This window comes from Ceratotherium simum, chromosome 24 (assembly GCF_057802395.1).
Source record: "Ceratotherium simum simum isolate JZ-2026a chromosome 24, ASM5780239v1, whole genome shotgun sequence".
Taxonomy (NCBI): Eukaryota; Metazoa; Chordata; class Mammalia; order Perissodactyla; family Rhinocerotidae; genus Ceratotherium; species Ceratotherium simum.
The window spans coordinates 28723142-28748397 of record NC_141923.1 but is presented as its reverse complement, the minus strand read 5'-3'; the positions used below and the strand labels follow the sequence as shown (position 1 = coordinate 28748397).

Below are 25256 nucleotides of genomic sequence, written 5' to 3'. Positions count from 1 at the left end.
TATACTTAAATCTGACTAAGAATATTTTTTTACTTTCATGAGAAGTATTATTATATTTGCCATATTGTCACAAGCCTATCTTTCCCCCCATAGCGTTAAACCCTGAAGCAATTGTTAAGAATTATAGAGTACTTTCCAAATTCAAATTTACATAATTTAATCATCAGCTTGATAGAACTATAACTTATTTTAGCTAACATGTTCTTTATCTCTTTCCCACCCACCACTGTTTCATTATGTTTTCTGATTTTCTCAGTCCTGAGAAACGGATCTTGCATTATGTGAAATTGATGCAAATGCCTAATAGAGTTTGTGTAAAAACATCAAAGGATTTTTAAAATTTCTATTTTGTTTTGAATGCATGTATCATCAAACTATGTTTGATCTGCTTTACAGAGCAAAGAATCAGAACTATAAAGAAAAGAGCTAGATCAAAGATTATGAAAATTTAGAATATAGAGGACTTCATCCAGGAAACTGGTTATAAAATTTTAGCTAATTTTATAAGAATTTTAAAAAGATTTTTTTTTTTTTTAAAGATTTTATTTATTTTATTTTTCCCCCCAAAGCCCCAGTGGGTAGTTGTATGTCGTAGCTGCACATCCTTCTAGTTGCTGTATGCGGGACTCGGCCTCAGGATGAACGGAGAAGTGGTGCTTCGATGCGCACCCGGGATCCGAACCCGGGCCACCAGCATCGCAGCGCACGCACTTAACCACCAAGCCACAGGGCCGGCCCAAAAAAGATTTTTTTTTAATAATTTTTTTTTATTTATTTACTTTCCCCCCAAAGCCCCAGTAGATAGTTGTATGTCATAGTTGTACATCCTTCTAGTTGCTGTCTGTGGGACGTGGCCTCAGCATGGCCGGAGAAGCGGTGCGTCGGTGCGCGCCCGGGATCCAAACCCGGGCCGCCAGCAGCAGAGCGCGTGCACTCAACCGCTAAGCCATGGGGCCGGCCCTAAAAAGATATTTTCTAAAGGCATGTGAAAAATTGTGTTGTGGAAGTCTTATTTTAAATTATTACTTTTTCTGAGAATTCTATATTTTGTCATTGAAAACAAAGACAACTTTTTAGAAGTGGACCTGTGGACCTCCATATAGTGATGGGTCTGGGACGCAGAACTTTATTAAAGAATGTTATCTCTGCCACGTGTGCTTTGCCCCTTCTCTGATGGAAAGGAAATGGATCAGGTACCCCTTATATGTCCAGGAGAAGCCTTTGGCCTCTCCACTGCATGAATCTGGTTTGGAGCTGTGTATACTATATGAAACCATGTTTGAAATAAAGGTTTCTAATGAACCTTTTCCTGCATGGAATGCCAATTAACTGCCTGCTTTTAATTGATAATTGGCATTAACTCCTCAAAACTGCCATCGTCATAAACCACAGTCCGGGCCTTTTTGTCCACCATTGAAGGATTAGACAATTACGCAGTATTTGACCAGACTCTGAACATGTCTAATTTCGGAAAGAATAGCCCCCACACATACCTTAAGGGAGAAGGACCAGACCTTTGGCAATGTTATGACTGCTGAAAGAACATAATCACCTTCTCAGCTTACTCTCAGAATGTGTTCCCAACAGAGAAAGAGATATACTTGGTAGAAACAGAAAAATAGAATAAAATAGGATTCTTCTGCTGGCAGAGTGTATGTATTTATACATTCCTCTGTGTTTAGCTCAGTGGTTAGAGAACATTTCTGGAAAGACTGCAGGACACAAATGCTTTCTATTTGAGCTTGTGCATTTCATGTCATTGGTCCCTTGGACAAGGTTCACTGCCCTGGAGGTGGCTTGGCTCAGTCTTTAAAACATACACTAATGAATTTCAGGTTCGGGACAGAAAACGGCTGCTCCATATCGGACAGTCATGTGAACTTGGAATAGTTTCCCATGAGTGTCTTAAAAAGCTCTGTAATATCATTCTGGATAGTGGGTTCTTCTGCGTCTCCAAAGACAGATAACTGATTGCCATTGCTCCAGGTACTCAATGCTGGCCTACTCTTAAAACTGAGATTTGGCAGATTCCTTTATTTTTGTAAAGGGAACATTGTGGGAGAAAATAGGGCAAAGATCATCTGAGTGCAACTGGGTGTATTGAAGGACACTTAAAAATAACCTTAAAACAACTGAAAAGATTGGTTTGGGCTGAGTGTGTTTGTTTTGTTTTTCCTCTCAGCTGTTTGAAGAGAAAAAATTTTTTTAAAAGTCATATTTCATATCTTTTTATGTTGATACATCTTGCAATAGTTTAGGGGTTTTATCTCATCTGATCCAGCCCACTCGAAAAGTCAAGAAAGTGGGGTAGTCAAATATGGAAACTTGTTTTATGTAGGTGGGAAAGAAGTAAGCTAATGGAGTCCCAGACACTCCTTATCAGAACAACAGAGCCAGAGTCCTATGTGACCCCCACCCCAGCCTGCACACCTCTGGCTGACAAAGACTTGACTCTGACTAGCTCAGAAGACAGATGCAGGTACTCAGCTTTGCAGACGTCTTGCCTGTATGCTCAGAGTGAGTCACAATTGGTGTTGAGCTGGTAGGAAAAAAAAATGTTGATTTCCTGAATTTCTTTATCTGTGAAAGATTGACCATGGACTGTGATTTCCTTGTGAGGCTGTGCACAGGCTGTGCAAGCCTCTTGTCTGGGTCTCAGTTTCCTCCTTCCAGATTTAAGCAGGGTGGGCCGGATGATCTCCAAAGGCCCTTTCTGGCTTTCACAGTCTGAAGTTCAGTTTCTTCTGCACATAGGAGGTGGGTGTATCAATTGCAGTGGTCGGCTAGAGATTATTTGGGTTCTCCAGCTGATAAAGTCTTCCAGCAGATGAATCTGAATGAACAGCAACACTCAAGTCCTGCAGAAAGTTTATGTTGAGCTTGCTGGAATGACCACTGGAAATCCTGGGTGATGAAGCACTTCTGAGTGCTAGGCAGAGGTTATCAGATGACAGTGCCCCATCGGTGCTGGATGCTTATTGGGGCTCATGGAGAGGCAGCATGAGGTGGTCCAGCATACAGCCTGGCACCGGAAAACCTTGGGTTCCTCCACACTCCTGCCCATCCCTGCCAACCCAAATGCCCTAGCCTTATACTTTGGCGAGTTACCTCACAGTTCTAAAACTCTGTTTGGTTATTTTTTAAATGAAGATAATATCTACTTTTCAGGATAAAAAGCTTGAACATAATGTATTTGAAAGTGTCTAGCAAATAGGTGAAGCTTGATAAATAGGTAACTAAAACCAGCAATTTGTAAAAAACCCAAATACGATAATCTTACCTGAAAGTCAAGGGAGGGAGAAACTAACATTTGTGTAGTAACATTTCACAAGAGTACTTTAGGACGTATTACCTTTTAATCCTTACAACCTCATTTTACAGATGCAGAGACCCTGCAAGTTCGCAGAGTCACGACACCTGAAATCAGTGGAGTGGAGATTTAATTTTCCAAACTGTTGTGTTCCTTTGACAATATGCTACCAATACCATTACACTTGGTTGATATATTTTATAGTTAAGGTTTAACATCTAGATGATTCTGGAAAAGGAAATAAATGATCAGAAGTGGTAATAGTACCTATTTGGGGGATTTCTCCTTATGCCCTTTTTATATGACTACAGCTATACTAACTGCCATTTAAGACAAATCCAGGAAACCCTGGCCAGTTGCTCCTCACTTTGTAGGATCTTAATTCCGAAACAGCTCCTGGGGATAGCTGGAAGATTTGAATATTTCTGGGATGTCACTGTCCAGTTTCGAAATAATTTTATAAATGGGTTTCTTCCAGGAAGGATCTGAGTCTTTCCCTGTGGAGACAGCCCTGAAGAACTCCTGTAACGTCAAGCTGGCGATTTCCAAGAAGCAATCTGGGACCTGCATTCCCAAAGAGACCCACCAGAAAGAAAAGACGTGAGGCTGTGAAACACTGGCGCAATACAGACCTTACTGCTTGATGCTGCCTGTTCCTTGCGTGGTGGGCTGATAAGAGCGTCCATGCTCTACTGGACCCTGAATTTTGCAGCTCTAGGAATCCCCTGCTGCCTCATCAAATACAAACCTTAAAATGATGGTACCAATGAGACAGCCCTGGGAGAAAGCATATTAGGGATACTCCGTTTGTAGGAGGAACTGATTCCACTAATGGGTGATGTTCAAGTGGGAAACTCAGACTCTGATTGATATTAAATCTGTGGTTCAAAAGAGGTTTTTAGTATTCTTTTCCTTGGTGCCTAATGTGGAAAGGAGTGCCCCCAAGTTTATGACTGTGGTACCTCATCCCATCATCTTTTGGGGCTGGATCCAAAGGACTTGGAATCATTCCTGCTTCCAAAGTGAACCATGAGGTTGACGGGGGCTCAAGAATATGTTCCGGGACCTCACCCAGACTGGCACCATAAATGGTGGGGAGTCCCTCAGGTCCTCCAGACCCAGCCTGGCCCGAGGCTTGCCACCACTGCATGCCAAATGACCACCCACACGTGGAAAAATGTGACAGCACTGCCCCTCCCACATGCCCTGACCCCACGAGCCTCAGAAAGAGGCTTAGGTTTCCAAATATATTCTGACAGAATATCTGACTAGTGGATGCCTTCAGTTCTTCCCTTTCTTAGAGGTATCAATAAACTGCTCTTTGTGATCATGGTCAAGTGAGAAAGGCAAGAAGAAGGAAGTGTAGTTGGTGACCAGATGCACCTGGCACCTGCAGAACAAGATGACAGCCTACCAGAGCTGTCAGCCACACACAAGGAAACCTGTCTGGATTAGGAGTTCTCGCCAGTGACACTTAACACCACTTGCTCACCCTTTACTGACACTTAACCTCCAAGGTGCCACCAGTGTGCCTTCATAGAGATCCCCAAAGGACTGAGAAGCTTGAGTACTGTTTATTCATTATTTCCAGAAAGGATTTGAGGTGACTTGCCATGAAGGGCCCACAAATAAAACTGTTCAAGTGAGAATAAAGATAAGACCCAAGTGAGGAAAAGAACAGAAATTGTTGTAGAGAAAACCTAGGCCAAGACTAGGTGCTGCAACCGAGCCCAGCATTTAGTCCTGGGCCTCCTGGCGCTGAGGCAAAAAGGTCAACAAGTTATGTAACTTGGTAATTACAGAATATTAAGTCTAAAAGGGCATTACAGCTAGCGGACCTCTGCTTAAGTTTCAGAATGAAGACTGGCTGTATATTCTGTTTGCAGCATCGACCTGTTGCCTAAGAGAAGATATTGAGGCTGTAATCTTTGTGGATGATACAGAGCTTGGCCCTAGGCTGGCCTGGCTCTCAGTGACTTAAGGACAGACGCAGAGGAGGATCTTTTCTAAAACTCCAATCACAAAGGGAAGGCACTCATCAGACCGCCTGGGACCCAATTACATGATCTTACCTCAAAGTCATTTCCCCTGTTATAGTGCGTATTGAGAGCTCGAAAAAGTTCTGAGTCGCGGAGAACCATCAGCATCTTGGGATTTGTGACACCATCTGAAATCGCTTGCCGGGCAAATTTCTCCATTTGGATGTAATAAAACTCACGAAAGTTGCTGAACCACTTGATCATCTGGGAGATGATGCAGCGGTTGAACTGTACAAACAAGGGGTCCATCAAGTCAGACATTTTCCGTGAGGTACTCAAACTCAGAACTGTCAGCTTCCAGTTCAACATAGGGGTTAATAAGAATGGCTTCAACCAACATTAAAAAGGACTTCCTTTAAAAAAGAAGCCGTGGCTGTTTTCCAAGCCTATTCACTCATACACAGAAAAATCTGAGCTGGCTCTCATGCCCATTAGAAAATAATTGTTTTTTGATATACTAGATTTATGAAGGTTTTTTACCCACAGAAAGCTTTCCGTGGTGTCTAAGTGTGACTTTGGGAGGGTCCAGGGTCAAGGCCAGTATGGTACCAGCTTCTGCTGCACCCAGGCAGATTGCATGGCAGCCCCGGAGCCTTCTGCCGGGTAAAGGGCCAAGGGAAGGGGTGAGAGTGTAGATCAGAGAGCAGTTTAGTGGCAACTTGGAGTTGCAGAATAAAGCAAAGGCAGAGCTTGGTGCAGGGATCAACCAAGCAACTGAATATGAGGGAAAGACCTGGAAAATGCAAAGGAATGATATAAAGTATTAATAGCCCTAACCCAACACGTAGGGTAAAGGGGGCCCCTAGAAATTTTTTTTATGGGAACAGGCAAGGTCTGGTTCCAACCATGAGAGCTTGGTTTTCCTTATAGTCACTCTTGATCTGTGTGCACCTTCACTCAGTTTTGAAACACAGCAATTTGAATGTAAATTTGACAGTGTCCGACCCTTTATATGTTCTTTATTTTTCATAGTGTCCCCAGCAGAGACAGAACACTAGGCCAAAGACGCCATTTACTAAGGGTTCTCCCTCCCTCCCCATGTGTTTTTGGGTATTTCTACAGCTCAAAAACTTAAAAATTCAGATACCCAACCTTCCTAGCCCAAAGTTATTCATGATTATCCAGGCAGAGTCTCAGCCCAGACTGGAAATTGCACGAGTCCACCAACAACATGAAGGGGAGTACGCGCATGTATGAGGACCTTGGACTTGCCTCACGCCAGGCAAACCGCCTGCCACTTGGGAGTTGTGCAGAGGCGGAACCTCAATTGAATCACTTTACCTGCACGTCAGGGAAATAAGCCTTCAGGAGGTTGGAGCTGGGGTAGCGTGTGAAGAAAAACATTAGCTTGGCCTTCTTCAAGTGACCAGGGTTGAGCCCCTCCTGGATTTATCCCAGCGTCAAGGAAAACCAACACCAGTTTATCAATTTTATCAAATTATCCAGTGAATTGTCCTGTTCCTTATGGTTTCTATTCTATTTTCTTTTTTTCTGGGTGAATGGTGTATTCGCTCCATTTTTCTGTCTCTAGCAAGTCTGAGCAGATGAGCTTTTTCTTTCTGGATGCTGAATACCATATATGTATAGTAAAGTTGCAAAATTTAAAAACCCTTTAGATGTGTAAAAGTTCTGTGGCATCTAGGATATCAAACACAGTTCATTGTACTTTGTGTGTGTGTGCTGTCCGAATAGGATGGGGAGAGATGGCAGCTCTGTCCCAGATAAACCATGTTTAAACTCCAAGTAGAGCTTTCCTTCCCTCTCTGCCTCAGTTTCCTCATCTGTAAAGAGAGAGGAGTTGCCAAGGTGGTCCCCATTCTGGCTCTCATCATTGCCTTTGCAGTATTTAAGCCAACAATCGTCTACCCAGACTGAGGATCAGATCACAGTTTGCTTTGGCTCAAAAAGCTTGAACTGCTGGGCTGCACCTGCTCCCCATTCGCCCGGCAGAACTTTCCCTCATCTTTCCTGCCTCAGCTGAGATGCTCCCGCCATGAAACCTTTCCTTGCCGAGTTAGGCCTTCCTCACCCTGGGCTACCAAGGCTCTTTTACAAATGTCTGTTGTAGCAATGACTTTATTGAAATTTTTACTGCATGTGTGTTTCCCCATTTAGACTGTGAGCTCCCTGAGGGCAAGGACCTTATCTTTTCATCTTGTATTCCACATGCCTGGCCCAGTGCTAGGTACATAGTAGGTGCTCAATAAATGTACATTGGATGAAGGAATGAGTGAGTGATTAAATGGTCCACCTTAGACACAAATACAAAAATTACATTCCGACCCATCCCTCACTCGGAACAGATTCCTTCGCCTTTTACAAGGGCGGGGAGCTGTGGGGTGACTGCCTAGTACCAGGGAGGGAGGGGAATGCAAGAACACTCAGCATCCCAGGGGCAATCCTCAGGCTGGAGGAGAAGCACTGTACAGAGTAACCTTGGAGCTCAGGGCTGAGAGCTGCAGCTTTAGGACAATTAAGACTCTCAGTGGGACATATCAGTTTAGCCAAAAGAAACCAAACCATCTGATTACAGTTACAGCTGGCCCTGGCACCCAGGCTGCTACCCAGAGGAGCCCAGCCCCTACCTCAGTGGCCCTACTTCTTATCCTTCTTACAGGTTCATAAATGCTGTAGAAAGAATCCTGGGTTTGGGAGTCCAAAGACCCAGTTTTAGATACTGATTTTACCACTTACTATCTGTGTGACCTTGGGCAAGCCACTGACCTTCTCTGGGCCTCATCTCTAAAATGTAGAGTGTAGTGGTTAAAGCTTGTGCTTGGCAGTCAGATTCTGTGTTTAAATCCTGCTCTGCATGTGTCTGTCTCATAACTTTGGGCAAGTTAGTTTGCTTTTCTGGCCCTGCCACTTGGATACCTGATCTAGAACGGGTGCTTGAGGATTGTGAGGTAACATAGGCCCACAACCCCTTATCTGAAACTCTGGGCCAAATGGGGTTCAGATTTCAGAATTTCTGTTATTTTATAACAGTAATATGGTATGTGAGCCATATGTTAGTTAACGCCCGGGGTGGGGCTATGGCAGCAGCCTGTAATTCGATACATTAATATTCCCACAGCAAGAGGGATGACTGTTTGCACTAAGTGGGATAGTCTATAAATAGCCTCCAATCAATGCAGGTTAGCTTTTACCACCAAAAAAGTTCCCATCATCCTTAAGAAAAGAAATCATAGGGATTTTCAGAGCGTTTGAGTTTCAGAATTGTAGCCAAGTGGTGGTGGGCATGTCCGTGTGAACGGCTGGTAGTGGTGCCTGCAGCAGAGAAAGTGCACAGCAAATGCCACCCTCGCTACTCTCCCATCGTCCCACCTGCTCTACCTGTTTCACGGGGATGTTGTGTGAATGTGCAACTTCTTTTGCACTTCAAAGCAGCTTGCTCTTAGGTGGTTTTCATGGCCCACAGAACAAATCTCTAAAGCCCGAATATAGGCAGCAGGAATGAGGGAACAGTTGGGGGGCTAGGATGCTGTCTGGGGACCCCAAATCATTCCGAAGGTTGCCAAGCACCTCACCCATGCAGCCAGGCCCAGCAGATGTGCCCTGAAACCTCCTGAAGCTCTCTGAGCCCAGTCCTCATTTCATGGGCCGGGGCCAGGCACACAATAGGTGCCTGAGAAATATCAGCATGCCCCTCCCAAGGAAAGCACAGCAGAGAATCTCTGGGGACTGAGTTCTTGGGGTTCTTCCACCACTGCCTGACTTGAACAGGGAGTCTTAACCAGGGGCCTTTTATTAAAGGCATGGACAGGTAGCCTTTCTCACACAGGGCAACCGCTTGATTAGAAAATCTGTCTATGTTGATATCTCTATACCTCCAAGAAGACTCCCTAGCACCTGAAGAGGCAATAGTGGCAGGTGAGGTGTTCTTAGCTTTGGTTTTACAGTTGCTCACTGCCTGCAAGGAAAGCGGCCGGCAGGGCCTGAGCTTTTCCAACCTGTGACCAGCAGGGGGCGCTCATAGCATTTAGGACACAAGAGCCGGCCCTGGTGTGGCGGTAAGCTGGTCCCAGCGCGTCCTGCCATCCTCACTACAGCTTGCCAGGCAGCGCGCACAACTATTCACACCTAGATATATGACTCCAGAGACACATTGACCTGTGGAAACTGGATCAAAGACTGCCCGGGAGAAGCAGCTGTGTGAGCTCAGCTCGCTAAAAAAGCAACATCCAAAATATGTTGTCAGGAACTTTAGTCCTACGAGATGCTTGTTGGAAGAGGGTTCTTTGGTCATATGAGTTTGGGGCTGCATACATTCTCCTCTTAGAGCTTCACATTGGATTTCAGCATGTTAAGGTCTCTGAGAAGTCCCACAGTAAAGAAACTAACCCAGTATTTACCCAAACTGCTTTTTTCCCCCTAATTCAACAACTATTAATATCCTGAGGGAGGGTGACACTGGGAAACACTATTTAAGAGAGTGGGGTCTGCCTAAGAGTTGCAAAGATGATGCGATAAGATCCAGACCCCTGCAGACCAGCCTGGGCCCCTCAGCTTTCCCCACGAGGGCCTCCTTTCCCTCCATGGCCCAACCCCTAGGCTCTAGTCCTCTCAGCTGCAGCTTAGAAGCTGTTCCTTAAACTAACAGCTTCTTATCCCTTCCAGCTGCCGCTCAGATCTAGTCCCTGAGGAAAACTTCCCCTTTCCCATCTGCCCCCGGAGTTTCTGGTCCCTCCTATCTTCCCCATGAATTACCTAGACAGTGTAGGCTTTTTCCCCGGGGAGCCAAGAGGTTGGAGGAGCCGTGCTTCAAATGAGCTCACTCCTCTGACCCTCTCTGCCAATGTGTGTGGGCAGCCGACAACCAAATGATGGGGTTTCTCCTTCCAGAGGGTGTTTATGGTGTTTGGGAAGCCCATTTGAGTTTAAAAACAAACAAATAAAACTCTTTCAGACCCAAAGGAATAAGTCAGTAGCGGTAGAATCTGTGTTACATAAGAAGGTAAAGAAACCTTCCTAGCATCCTTAAATCCCAGAGTGTGGTCACCACCTCTTCAGGAACCTAATAACTGGGAGCCACAGGGAAGGAAGGCCTAGAAGCAACATTAAGACCATCGGGAAAGCAAAGCTATTCCCTATGCCATGTAGTTGTTTGTCCCCACCTCCCCTCAGCTTCCAGGTCTCCTGTTTCTCTGGGTGGTGACAATGAGAACTTCAATTACTAGTAAAGGATATGTGGACAGAAGGAAAAGGAAGTGCATCCGTGACAGCCTGCAGGCCACCCTGCTCCATCTTTACCGAGGGAAGAAGGGGCAGTCTTTCCACACGGGTGGAAGTGAAGGGCAGCGGGTACTGCTGCTGGCTCAAAACCGACGGTCGCAGTTTCACAGCGCCCCAAGGTTGCAGGGCAGACTCTGAGGAGGGGTGACTTTGGGAAGATGAGTCCTGGGGAAGACAGCTGCTCCAGTGACCGTTGGGTCCATGACCCAGAAGCTGGCTAAGAATCTGATTTTCCTGGATGTGGGAAGGCACAGTCAAGGGACAGTTTGCTGGAGGACCCTGATAGGGTTTGGGGATCATTCTTGGAGAGACAGGGTACCTAGGAGAATCTAGAGGCTTGACCAGTGATAAGTTTCCCAATGGGACCCCAGCCTGTGGCTGAGCCCTCCTGGGCAAGGCAGCCAGAGGAAGTGGATCTTTACAGGCACCTCCGTCAGGAGGTGAGGGCTCACTTTTACTCTCTGGCACCAGCCCCTGGAAGCTTCTGCCCAGCTGAGTTAGGTGGCCTGATGGATCCAATAGCACCTTTTGTAATACTGAGTCCACAGCCTGAGACACTGCCCCTGTCAATTCTTTCCTCAGACTCTCCAGCAAAGCCCGTGCTGCAGAACGAAGGAACCTGGGTTCCTCAGACTGGTATTCGACCTCAGACACTCTGTGTTTTTCCACCCCGGAGAGGTCCCCACTGGAAACCTGGTGGTGGTCACTGTCCATAGCCCAGGGCCTAGACCCGCAGCCATTTTTCTGCTTTACACTCAGAGGGCCCCTCCCCTTCTCAGAGCCTCCTGGGCCCTGAGCGGTGTCCTGGGGCTCGGCAGCCTGTAGAATGTGCTCCTGCAGATGTCTCAGCTGTTGCTTCAGCAGATGAAGCTGTTCTCTCACCCGAGGGCCCCCCTTCCTGCTACCGTGGCCCCTGGCTGGGCTAGACTTCAGAGGGCCTTGCTGCACGGGAAGGCTCTGCTTCCTCTTCCGCTCCTGGGCCCTCCCTGGGCAGCACAAGCTGTCCCTGGCTCGAACATTGCCCGGCACCAGAGGGTCAGGGGAGAGGCACATGCCTCGGACGATGGTCTCCACTCTGGCCCTCTTTGCTTGGATGTGCTCATCCCAAAACCAGTCAGGGTCAGCGAGGCTGGAGTCGGGGACCAGGCTCCAGGGAAAGGGGGAGTCGCTGCCCTGCTCTTGCGGGGATGGGCTTCTCTCCCCTTCCATACAGATTTCTGCCAGATGGGAGCAGGCCCGGGACAGAGGGGAAAGCAAGCCGGAGTGTGGGTCCATCCCCCGGCTCCACAGTCACTTGTTCAGAGCCTGTGGGGTTACTTGGGGCTCAGTGAGGGAATGCCTCCTCCGAATGTCGTAGCTGGAGGGGCACCCAGAGTGGGCCGGGTCAAGGATCAAGTGGTCTCTGTGTTGCCAAGACTTATGAACCTCAGGGCAGACTCTGAAATTAGAGACAGAAAGAAAACAGTGCCTGTGACTTTGAGCAATGCTTTTCAAACTTGAATGTGCAAACATCACCTAGGCTCTTAGTAAAATGCAGACTCTGATCAGCAGGTCTGGAGTGGGGCAGAGAGTCTGCATTTCTAACCAGCTCCAGGTGCTACTGTGCTGCTGTCTGGACCACACTTCGAGGGAATTCCCAAGAGCAATCCTCCTCCTGCCAGGGCATAACAATAAAATAATAATGATAATAAAAATCATAATGGCAGCTAACTGCCTAACTGGCATTATGTCAAGAACTTTACATCCATTACTTAATTTAATTCTCATAACAGCTCCGTGAGAATGTTGTCATTCCTATTTCACAGATAAGAAAACAGGCTCAGAGAAGTTAAATTACTTCCCTAAGGTCATACAGCTAATAAGTGGCAGGCTGGAGTCAAAACAAGATTTGTCTGATTTGGAGTAACTTTCTTAGTGACTACCTGCAACAGAATCACTGGGGGAATGTGTTAAAAGTAGCAAATTCAGTAGACCCCACTGGTCCTGCTGAAGCAGAATCCCCTGGTGCTGGGGCAGGGGACCTGCACTTGAAACAAGCAAACCAAAGTCTGAGAACCAGCTGTTTGACCGCTACTCTGTCCTGCTCCTGGAAGAATCCGATTATGCATTCATCGTTCAACATTCAACAACTATTTATTAAGCACCTACTGTATACATCAGGCCTTCTGGGCACTTGGGGAGACAGTGGTGAACAAGATCGCAGAGTCCTGCTCTCCTGGAGCTGGCTGTCTACAGGGGAAGAGAGAATAAACAAGTACATTTTCAGGTCATGATACGGGCTATGAAGAGAAAGCACAAGAAGGGGTTGGAAATTGGGATGAGGGTGTGGGGAGAAGGAGGGAGCTATTTTAGGAAAGGCTGCCGAAAGCTGTTTTATTCCCACAAAGTATCAAAATACATTGCGCCTTACCCAGGAGGCTTCTGAGAGCAGGTATAAGGCACTTCAAGTTGACGAAACATTCGTCCGTGTTACCTCATTGCAACTCACTCCAACCTTGAGAGTCAGTGTGATTCTCCCATTTTACAGACGAGGAAACCGAGGCTCAGTGAGGCCAAGAGTGGCTCTCAGCTACTAAGATTCCAACTCTTTTGATGCAACCACAACCCGGCTGCCTCCCTGAAGATGAAAAGACCTGCAGGAGAGACCAACTTCTCTGTCTGTTAAGCCAATTCATCCTTTCCTAGAAGAGTCAATGAATTTTTTTTCCTTGACAAATTTCCACTCTCCTTTGCTTCTCTTGTGGCAAATGCTGGCAGGAGAAAGTTTGCTTTCCTCCCCCACTTTCATCCTAAAGCCTACTTGGAATTCTCTACCTGGGGCAGGTCTCAAATCTTCTGCAGCTGGTGGTTCTAGTCTGTAGACATGGCCACAGCCTCCACCTGGAGCTGCCGGGTGACTAGCAGAGACCCCCAACATAAGCTCCTGGTGAGCAAAGTCACTCTAAGCACCAGGGCAGAGGGTGGGAGGCAGTGACAGCTGCAGTGCCATCATGGGGAAAATGCCACTAAAAGAAGGCTAGGTTCTCGGGTTCTCCAGGTTCTCAAAGAAGGTTCTTGCTTTGAGTCAGTAAGACATTTGTAAATTACTAAAATAAAAATACAGGGGCCCGCCCGTTGGCGTAGCAGTTGGGTGTGCAAGATCTGCTTCAGCAGCCCTGGGGTTCGCAGGTTCGGATCCCGGGCGCGCACCGACACACCGCTTGTCAAGCCATGCTGTGGCGGTGTCCCATATAAAGTAGAGGAAGATGGGCATGGATGTTAGCCCAGGGCCAGTCTTCCTCAGCAGAAAGAGGAGGATTGGCAACAAGTGTTAGCTCAGGGCTGATCTTCCTCACACACACAGGTGCAAAAATAGATGACTTGCCAAATGAATATAAATTAAAGAATTTGTTATCACCAAGTTTATACCCACAGTTTGGATGGTTAACCACCTCTTGGAGAGAGAAACATTTAGCTTTCTGTGATCATTTGACAATGAATATATGTTGTTTGTATAATATGAAAAAATTATTTTTAAATCAGATCTTATCTAATAAGTATAATTGGATCATTAAGCATACATTAGCTGCTTTCTAACTAATAATGGTTACTAAAGTGGCAAAACTGATATTTTAACCAAGAGGGACTGTACAATAATAATACAAACTATATATATTTTCAGTTTAATAGCTTCCAAAAAGAAGAGGGGATTGATTATGGTTATTCTAACTGCTTAGTGAACATTTCCTGCTTCGACTCAAAATTTCCAAGCCCAAACTTTACAGCTGTCCCTCTGCTTCACCTTTCATACTGCCTACCTTGCTGTTCAAGCTGGAAACTGGGGAGTCTCATTGACACCTGCCCAACTCCTCATCCTCCACATTGATTTGGCACCATGTCTTGTAAATTTACGGCAAAAACGTCTCTGAACTACATTCCACCATGCCTTTCCCATTATACTTTCCTGATTCAGAGTTTCATAACTTTTCACCTGGACAAGTCCAATACCTCCTGACTGGTCCCCCATCCTTTAGCCTCTCACTCTGATCGTTCTTCTACATTCATTCAACAAACATGGATTGAGTGATGACGACAGACAAAAATCCTCTGCCCATGTGGAGCAAATATTCATGCAAAGGGAGACAGATGTAATAACATACTAAGTAAGTAATGGAAAGCTGTTATATAGGGCCTTGTGGGCCATCGTGAAAATGTTGGCCTTTTCTCTGACATAAATGAGGACCCATTGGAAGGTTATAAGCAATATGACCTGACTTAGTTTTAAAAGGATCATTCTTTACTGAGTGGAGAATAGACTGGGGGTGGGGAGCAAGGGTTCCAATAAAGAGACTACTTAGGAGGCTCTTGCAATAATCTGGATGATAATAACCTAGATGAGATGTCTTGGAGCAGAGTTGTAGCAATGGAAGTGGAAAGTTGTGTCAGATCCTGGATATATGTTGAAGTTGGAGCCAATGGGATTTGCTAACAGATTGGATGTGAGGTGCAAGAGAAAAAAATATCACGGATGATGACTCCAAAGTGTTTGGCCTGAGTGACTGGAAGGATAGAATCGCATGAACTGAGACGGGAGGGCTGCAGAAGGAGCAGGTTTGGGGAGGAATATCGGGAGTTCAGTTTTGGACATGTTAAGTTCGAGGTAATTATTAGACATCCAAATGAAGATGTTGAGAAAGCAGTTGGATAAATAAGTCTGGGTTCAGTGGAGAGGTCTGGGCTAGAAATATAAAATTGAGGGTTGTCAGTATGCAGGTGGATGGGCTCACCAAGGAGTGAATGTAGACAGAGAGGAGAGGGGGGCCAAAGTGAGTCCTGGGACATAGCAACACGAGGAGGCTGGGGTAAGTGGGGAGTCAATCAAGGAAACAGAAGGAGCATCAATGAGTAGGAAGAAATCTAGGTGTGTGAGGTGCTGGGTGCCAAGTGAAGAAAGGGTTTCTAGGAAGGGGGTGAGGTGGAGTCACATAAGGATTGTGAATTGACCATCCGAGTTAGTAATGTAGAATCATTCGGGATATTGATCAGAGCAGTTTTGGTGGATGGAGGGAGAAAAAGCCTGATTGGAGTAGATTTAAGGGAGAGGACAAGAAGAAGAATTGGTGACACTGACTATGACAATTCTTTCAAGGGTTTTTGTAAAGAGAGAAATGGTTCAGTGGCTGGAAGAAGTGGGGTCAAGAGAGGATTTCTCAAGATAGGAGGAGTAACAGCATATTTATAGGCTGATGTCAGTGATACTGTAGCAAGATAAAATTTGTTAACGTGGGCAAGAGGGGGAGAATTTCTGGAGCCAGTCCTTGGGGAGGAAGGAGAAGATGAACTGTAGTGCACACATGGAGGGACTGACTTAGAGAGGAGACCCCTCAGCTCATCCATGGTAGCAGGGGGAAGGCAGTGCGCATGGTCAGGTGCTGGCAGGTGGGAGATGCGGTGATGGGAGTTGGTGGAAGCTCCCTTTTGGTCGTTTCAGTTTTTTCAGCGACATTGTCATTAACATTAATGTTCTAAAATGTGGTCTGCTTATGCCCCTCCATGGAATCAAAGTCTTTGCTAGCTTCCTGTTGAACATACGGTTCAGATGTCTCAGCTCCTCGTCAACATGGTCTTAATCTAACTCTTCTGGAGCCACTGTCCTCAATACTTACCTAGGTGTAAGTATTGCAGTTGGGCTGTCCTGGGCTTTGTGTTCCTGGAGCTTGCCAAACTCCTTCACACCTCCATGTCTTCGCACTTACTGTTTCCTCTGCCTGGAAGGCCCTTCTCCCACTGTTCCACTTGACAAACCCCTACTCCTCTTTCAAAATCCAACTGAAATGTCACCTCCTCTCTGAAGCCATCAATGTCTCTTCCCCTGTAGATAGTGAGCTCCCTCTATGTGTCCCCCTCTTCCCCTGTAGATAGTGAGCTCCCTCTATGTGTCCCCAAGTAGTGCCTGACTGCCAATTGTCACCAGATCGATGTACTCAGTTGAATACATTATTCTGTATGCACTTCATTTAGACTGATTTTGTCTCCTCATTAGAGGTACTTTATTTTAGCACCCTCTAGCACCTACATGGAACCAAATTAATACAGAGAGAGGCAGGCAGACAGACAGACAGACAGGTAGGTAGGTAGATAGAAAGGGCATAGAACCACCAAGTTTGCCAAATCTCCCTTGTGGCTTATTTAAGGCATTGTTTCTGAGATTCCAGGTAGTCTGTGTGTTTTAGAAGGCAGAACTACCAGGGAAAGAGACAGGGCTCAGTGTGTTTAATGAAGCAACAACCAGCAGGAATGTCTTGAGGCTAGAAACTGGAAATCCAGCCAGACTGCTGTGGTTGGGTGCCCAGAGACGTTAACGCCCACCTCTTTAGGACAACCATGGAAACTCTGCCTCTGGGCAGCAGAGAAACAGGAAACCTCCGTGCTGTGCCATGGCCAGTGTGCTGCCCAGAGCCCTTTATCTGGGTGTGGCCTGAAGCAGCACCGCTTTCTGTTTGAAAGTTAACCAGCAGCACTCTCATTCACTGATAGAAGTAGCATTTGTCACAACCCTCTAAAAATAGCTTTACTGCTTTTCTTAGATCATTTTACTTCCCAAATACAGAAATGTATTAAGAGGAAAAAAAGACACCTATAATGCTGGCTCCCACACAAAAAAATTACAGTTAACATTTTGGTATTGGTCATTTTTTCCAAACATTTTTCTCTGGGTACAGATAAATTTACGTAATTTCTCAAAATTATATAAGTGAAAAACAAAAATGGAATTATAAATACATAGTTCCATAGCTTCCTTTTTTTTCCTCTTTCGTGTCAATGAATATCAATCTACAGCAACATTGTGAAAGCTGATGACATTCCATTGTGTGGGGTACCATAATTTATTTACTACTTTCCCTTTTGACAGTTAGGTGCATTCCTATGTTTTCACTGTCATAGCAGGGGAGATAATAATGTATGAAGGTTGAGAGCGTGGACCTCGGAGTCAGGCTGCCTAGATTTGAATTCCTAAAGCCACTTACTAGCTTTGTGACCTCTCTGTACCTCAGCTTTCTCATCAATAAAATGGGAATAACTGTTATACTTACTGTTAGCACTGGGTTGTTGTGAGGATCCAGTACGTTTTTTAGAACAGTTCTTGGCACATAATAAAATGCTGATAAGGGTTAGCTGTTGTTATTATGAATAATATTGGGATGAACCATCCTATCTATATTCCTGGGAACTTATCCTATTATTTCCTTAGGATATATTTCTAGAAGTGGAAATTCTGGGCCAAAGACTAGGCATTTGTTAAACTTTTCTACTTGTTGCCCTACTGCCCTCCAGAAATATACCAACTGATTGTGAATGGAGATGAGAGACTGAAAGAGAACTTTAAATTATCACTCTGTATACTTCTATATTAATAGAATTTTTATAAGGATGCATTCATGCATTATTTGTATATATACTTTTAAATAGCCAAGAAAGCCATTTGCTTTCTTACCAGCATATCTATAAAAGAACACATATCCCCCATCCTTATCAACACTGGGCATTGTCAGTCTTTTAAATCTTTGCCGATAACGATGGGTGAAAATGTTATCTCATTATTTGTTTTCTTTGCTTCTCAGTAATGTTCATTTCTCATATATTTTTGGGGAAATGCTTATGTGGTATATGTTACAAAATGTAAACATGTTTATACCATTTGAGACAATGATTCAATGTCTAAGAAGTAAAATCAAGAAAATGATGCTGGGGGCCGGCCCTGTGGTTTAGCGGTTAAGTGCGTGCGCTCCAATATTGGCGGCCCGGGTTGGGATCCGAGCGCGCACTGACGCACCGCTTTTCCGGCCATGCTGAAGCGGCCTCCCACATACAGCAACTAGAAGGATGTGCAACTATGACATACAACTATCTACTGGGGCTTTGGGGAGAAAAAGGGGAAAAAAAAAAAAAAACCTAGGCGGATTTGGCATGGATGTTAGCTCAGGGCTGATCTTCCTCACACATACACAAAAAAGATGCCATAACCACAGATTTATGTTAAAAATGATCATCTTAGTATTATCTTTAAGAGTAGAGACTGGTTAAATAAATTATAAAGTATGGTATCATCTATAGGATGCTATATTATGCAGCCATTTTTTTAAAAATCTTGTTTAAGAAGAGTTTATAGAACATTATTTTATAATAAGTGGGGAGGAGAGAAAATTACTTATTAAAAATACAAAGAAAAAAGATGAGGAAGAAACATTAAAATGTCAGCAATTGTTTATGGGTGATGGAACCATGGATAATTTTTTCTCTATTTCTTCTTTTTACTTTTCTGTATTTTCTATATTTTCAATGGGTATGTTTTCACTTTTGTAATTTTAAAAAAAGGCAACCCTTGCCTTTGATAATTAAAAACTTGCATTTATGGGGAGGCTATGCATGTGTGGGGGCAAGGGATATATGGGAAATCTCTGTATGTTCTGCTCAATTTTGCTGTGAACCTAAAACTGCTGTAAAAATTAAAGTCTATAAAAAAACAAACAAAGCTTGCATTTTCTGTCATTGATTCTTTCCCAGATATATGTTCCTGGGCACCAGACATAAAAAGCCCCACTGGAGAAGCAAATTTAGCTACAAACATGAGCACAGAACACAAGGCTCATGAGAGAACTGCAAAGTTATGTAGGATTTTATAGCTAGAAAGCATAAAATGAGAGTAAGGTTGAATTTCAAAGTAAATCATAGACATAAGAAAGAAGCTGTATGTCGTCTCTTTTCGGCCGAAGTGTTAGAGGCATGGGCACAAGATGAAAAGACAGCCAGTGTCTGCAGCATTATCAACTGCACAGTTCACCTCCTAACGTGGGAGCCCTTCTGCCTGCAAGTCGGTGTGTCCAAAGAGGCAAAAGGGAAGGGCTGCGCATGGGGCCGGCTGAGGTGAGACCAGCAGCTCACAGGCTCTGTGTCCCCTTCTGTGGTATGTCTACATTCAGGGAACAGCAAACACCTCTGACACACTCCAGCAGGGCCTCTGGGAAACCAATTAATAAGCAAGGTGGGCTATGGGGAGTCCTTAGATAAAAGGCACCATGCAAAGCCCAAGAGATGCCAACTCATTCTCATCACTGTTGTTCACACTCCGTCCAGATTTATACAAGAAGGTCTATTGTTATTTCCTTGATAAAGTTCCTGCCAGGTTTTTGTTGGGAAAATTTAGTGTTTCTCTTCGCAGGATTTTGTTCATTCATTTCCTAGATTCAGTTGGATTTCAACTGGACCAGCCTTGTGCCTAATAGATAACCACCCACAATATGGTTGGAGAAATATTGAGGAAACCGCCTTGTCCTGAAACAGCCTCTCCTGTGCAGACATCATGGGATCTAAGGGTCCACCACTGGTGATTCATAATAGTGATCACTTAATCACACATTTATATAGGAATACATTTTTGTCTGACCCACAGTATTCCTGAACAGCTTCCCATCCAAGTACTTAGCAGGCTCAGCAAACTTTTGCTGCCACTGTAAAACTTGTTCAGGGTGGCACATCTCAAGGTCACACAGCATTTTTACGCTTTACTAAGGTGTTTTCATATACAACCTCATCTCTGTTTCATTCTCTAAGATGAGGCAACTGGGGGCCTCCTGTGTCATCCCCATGTGGCTGCGGGCCAGAGGCAGCCCCATCCATCTCTGGTCTAGCCCTGAGCAGCTCTCCCTGCCCCACTGGCTGATGGTGGAAATGGGCAGAGGAGGTCAGACTGAAGATCCAGGCCACATGGCCCTGTCCATCGACAGACATAGATACAACCAAGTCAGAGGCCCTGGTGGTCTGTGTCACTGGTGCCCACGAACTACAGAATGATCTACCCGGTGTTGGACCTGTGTTGGACTCGCTAGCTCTGATGTGATCTTACGCAAGTTAACTGCCTCTTTTCCCCCTCAGTTTCTTTGTCTGTAAAATGGGGTTGATAACAGTGCTATCTCCTAGGGTTGTGGTGAGGATCACATGTGGTAATATGCCCAGTGCCTGCACTGTCCAGCACTGATAACAGGCAGTTATCCTTAAATTACAGTTTCCTTTCCCCCAGGGATGGGTCTTGGAGGCCCCACAGCCCTGGAACTGTAGCGCTGGAAGGGACTTAGAGATCACCTGGTACAGCGGGCGGTTGCTAGACTTTTAGATTTCAATCGTTAATAAAATGAAAACAAAAAAAAAATTGGACCAGCTCAAGAGTTGCTGACATTTTATTTGCAGGTAAGGGCACAAAAAATAAAAAATAAGCATACAAAAGACTACAACCTACTATCATTTTTATTTCATAAAAAGAAGAGAATCTTAACCACCTTGTTTTTTTTAAAAAAAGGGCATAATATCCAAATAAACTTAGCTTTGTAAAAATCTCTTTACATTGTCTTTTCTGAAAACCAATGAAAGCATCACAGACCAGAGTTAGGGTACCTTAGATCTTCATGTTATGTTCTTGCTTTATGCATAAGGCAAGCGAAGCCCAGAGGGGTGAAGTGACATGCCCAAGGTCACACAGTAGCTGTGATGTCTCATTGCTGTCTAGAAAAACACCCCTGGACATGAGAGATCCTTTCATGTGGCCAAGACAGGCGCCCTGGGCTGGGAGATAGGAGGTCTGGGCTCTACTCCCAGCCATTTGCTCATGAGCTATACTTTCTGCCTTTTCCGCTTTTCTAAAATCTTGCCCCCTCACTCAAGACTGGTGTGAGAACCTAATGACAGAAGAGCTTCACGAGTGCTCCTGAGATGCATACCAGAGTATTACGGAGTGAGGTCTTAGGAGTGGAAAGTCTTGTTGCCTGATTTACTTGAAAGTACTTCAGCCAACAAAAATAGATGAAGCAAATATGGCAACATATTAACAATAGTTAAATCTAGGTGATGGATATATAGACGGGTATTGTTATGCCAATCTCTCCACTTTTCTGCATACTTGAAAATTTTCATAATAAACATTCACCATTAAAAAAAGTGCTCTGGCAAATGGAAGGTAAATGGAAGGGATGGTGTTACTCACGGAGAAGATGCCCTCAGGGAGGTCCAAGTCCTGGGCTCTGAAGCCAGGTGGGGCCCGCCACCCCAGGAGATGGAGCAGCCCGCTCTTCATCAGCTTGGGCACACAGAGCCACAGTCAGGAAGTGATTTTGGTTTCCCTGCTTCCTCCCCAGGCAGGCCTGGTGCCTGTGGCTGGGTGAGGGAGGCCTCCCACCCCTTCTCAGTCAAGGCACCATCTGACAGACCCCGCCCTGACGCAGCCACTGGCAGTGGGGACAGTGGGGGCTGCTTAGCGCAGCCAACCGGTGTGGGGGGCTTATGAATATGCAAATAGAGGCCAGAGCTGGTTGGCTGCCCCCCCTGCCATCTCCCACCCACACCCCAACTCAGATGCCAGAAAAGCCAGCTCAGAGAGGAACTTCCTGAGATCCCATATCTTCTGTCCTTGCCTAAGGAGCCACAGAGCCCCTTGCAAATTTGGAGGCTGAATTACCCACCTTCTCCCACTGCATGGGCCTCAAGTGGGGAGCTCCTGACCTCTGCTTCCAAATTCCCCAGCGAGGCAGCTCCAAAGTGAACATCTTTCTCCCTGTCCTTCAGGCATCCTGAGGATACTGAAACCAGCCCAGCACCAAAATATGGCATCTCAGCTCTGCAGGAATGAGCAGCTGTGTGGCCTCTTCCTCCAGCAAAGGTCCAAACACTGCTGGGGAGGCTGTTTGCTGGGCCCAAAGCCCCCATCTCTAGCAGAGCTGGGGAGAACTCACTGGCCAAATCACCTACCTGGGAACATCACTCAAATTTTGCCATCTTCTCCTCCTTCAGTTTGGGAAGTGGAGTGAAGGTTATGAAATACAGCAATGAAAATCAATGAATTACAGCTCAACTCAACATGGAAAAATCCTCAAAATACAATGTTGAGTGAAAGAAGTAAGTCACAGAATAATATGCGCACTGTGATTCCATTTATGTTATGTTTAAAAATAGGCCAAACAATGCTAGATTTTCACTGAGTATTCATCTATCCATTATTTTTTATTACAACTGCATGGAGAGAGAGGCAGATAGATGGAATCTAGGTATCATGAACAAAACAAAGTCAATATGGGGTACAGTCTCTATTTTAAGGAGCCCAGAGGTGGAAGAATATGCAAATAGCCCCATCTACCATCTGGTCAGTAATACTCAAAAATATATAAACAAAGATGTGAGTGTATGGTTCAGACCACACATACGAATATTGGGGGATTTCTGGTAAGGAAAAAAGAATGCTGTGTGTATTATTTAAGGTGAACTGCCCACTCTGGGGTGTTTTTTATTCATTAACTGAGCCATTTATCCTTCCTAGAAACAACATTTTTCTTATATAATTTGAAAGTAAATACATCTTTTCCTCAATTTAAAAAATAGGCAAAAACATGTATAGTTTAGGGTACATACTTATTGAAGCTACAATGAAAGCAAGGGGATGGTTACTATATAATTCAGTATAGCAATGGTTAACTCTGGGAGGACCAGCAAGGGGGCCACATAGGGCTTCTCCATTCCTTAAGCTGGGTGGCGAGTGTGGGTATTCCCTTTATTATTTTTCTTTAAATCATACATACATATTTATGTATCCTTTTGAATATATGTTACAATAAAAGTTTTTTTTTTTAATTCTCTTTTGAACCTGCCATAAACACAAGTTTATGAACTTGTATTCGTAAACTCCTGCCTCAATAGATGATGCTGTGTCCTGGGAGGCTCTAAATACAGAAGAGGGTGTGAGCTTATTGGGTTGCACCTTGGATTCTATGGAAGCTCATATGTGAATCTCAAGGAAATCAATTTCCACCTTTATCCTCTGAGAGGGACTTTGCACGCTACTGTGCATGTATGTGTGCACACGTGTGTGATGTCTAAGACTGTAACATCTAAGATTAACTTTATTTATTTTTTTAATTTTATTTATTTGTTTTTTCCCCCCAAAGCCCCAGTAGATAGTTGTATGTCATAGCTGCACATCCTTCTAGTTGCTGTATGTGGGACATGGCCTCAGCATGGCCGGAGAAGCGGTGCGTCGGTGCAGGCCTGGGATCTGAACCCGGGCCGCCAACAGCGGAGCGCGCGCACTTAACTGCTAAGCCACGGGGCCGGCCCTAAGATTAACTTTAATGATCACTGAAACTCCAGGAGAAATGCTTTGCCACATCATCCAGGCCTGAGCTTCTTAGATAAGAATCCTAAAAGTTAATTATTTCAAACTGAAAAAATTAAGTAGCTATCTAAGAAATATTAACATCAACCCCTGCAAGGGATTGCCATAACTCCTGATTACTCTTCTTGGACTCGAGAGCATCCAGCAGTGTTGTAAGCATGGCAGTATTTAGTCATTCCCTTGTATTTATTGAGTACCTACAGAGTACCAGGCACTGTGTTCTATGCAGGGGATTCAGGACAAAAGAGTCATCTCTTTCTTCCTGCTGCTCTGCCCAGGAGAGGAGACATACAGGTAAACAGGACATTACAATGTGACGTAAAGACACAGACACAATGTTTTGGAAGCTCAGAAAAGGTATCTGTTAACTCTGCCAGAGGGGATTAGGAAAGGATTCAGAAGAGCTGAGGCCTTAAGCAAACAGGAGTTGGGAACAACCTGGCAAAGCTTTGAAGGAGTAAAATAGCACATTGGGGCAACGGCCAGCAGTGTCCTAGGACTAGGGCTCAGCACCTGTGAGAAAGGGGGGAGGATCACAGCATAGCCATGGGCCAGGTTAACAGATGTGCCTGATCCAGGGGAAGAGTTTGGAATTTATCCCACCAACAGGGAGAAGCAATTGAAAGACTTTAAGCAGGGGAGTGACAGGATTAGATTTGCATTTCAGAGGGATCTTTGACACAGGTGTGGAGGATGGGTTAGAGAAAGTGAGCGTGGAGGCCCAGGTCCACTTAGGAAGATTTTAAAACAATCCAGGTGGAGGATACTGAAGACTAGATCAGGAGCAGCAGCAGGGCAAGGATATTTTCTCTATTTCTAGTTATGGCTTCTGCCCATCCTTCCAGAATTCCAGTGGAAGGCCGTTCCGAGTTTGGATGAGCGAAGGCACCATAAAGGTCTTGAGGACGAAGCAAGATGACTCAGCTAAAGAAACCAACACCAGCAGGCACTAAGTGGCTCATTCACTCATTCTTAATTCAGCCAGAGGCTTACAGAAAACCTTTTCTATTAGGAAAGTGAGCTATAAAGGTGAATACTCAGGGCCTGGCGACTTAAGGGGAGGGGAAACTAAAGAGAAGGGGGTGGGTGCTATGTGCTTTCACTTTGAAGGCAGCAGGCAGAATAGTATGTCCAAAGCTGGGAGGCCCAAACTCAGCCTGCCAATATTTATTGTGCACCTAACCTACGCCAATCTCTGTTCTAAGTGCTGGGGATACAGCAGTGAACAAAACAGACAAGGTCTCTAATGTCACGGAGTTTATATTCTAGGGGTGGAGCGACAAATGAACAGCCTCCAAAATGCACAGAATATATGGGGAACAATTAGCTTGGCTGGAGAGCGTTTGAGTAGGGACTAGGGAAGAGCAGGAGATGTAGCAGAAGTAAGGCTACTTGGTGAAGATCCTCGGCTGGGTAAAAGGGCAAAGGCAGCCCTTCAGAGGTTCCTTGGGGCTCTGTTTCTTTGTTCCGGGGTTAGGGA

The 25256-nt window shown here is 45.1% G+C and overlaps 1 protein-coding gene across 1 annotated transcript; it reads right to left on the bottom strand.

The window, feature by feature from the left end:
* Positions 1-2014: 2014 nt before the first annotated feature.
* Positions 2015-21747, bottom strand: PROX2 (prospero homeobox 2). The gene is made up of 6 exons (XM_087448194.1): positions 21599-21747; positions 12733-12813; positions 10540-12022; positions 6631-6732; positions 5383-5577; positions 2015-3874 (listed from the first exon to the last, which is right to left on the bottom strand). The coding sequence occupies exons 3-6, from the start codon at positions 11857-11859 to the stop codon at positions 3689-3691; spliced, it is 1803 nt and encodes a 600-aa protein (XP_087304320.1). The 5' UTR covers positions 11860-12022; positions 12733-12813; positions 21599-21747; the 3' UTR covers positions 2015-3688.
* Positions 21748-25256: the final 3509 nt, after the last annotated feature.

Bases quoted from the DNA above. Each gene is read 5' to 3' on its own strand.
- PROX2 (XM_087448194.1), bottom strand. From the start codon at position 11,859: ATGGACCCACACTCCGGCTTGCTTTCCCCTCTGTCCCGGGCCTGCTCC. The intron at 5,578-6,630 runs GTAAAGTGATTC...TTGTTTGTACAG, and splicing joins CTTATTTCCCTGACGTGCAG to TTCAACCGCTGCATCATCTC. The intron at 3,875-5,382 runs GTAAGATCATGT...TTGGGAATGCAG, and splicing joins ACAGGGGAAATGACTTTGAG to GTCCCAGATTGCTTCTTGGA.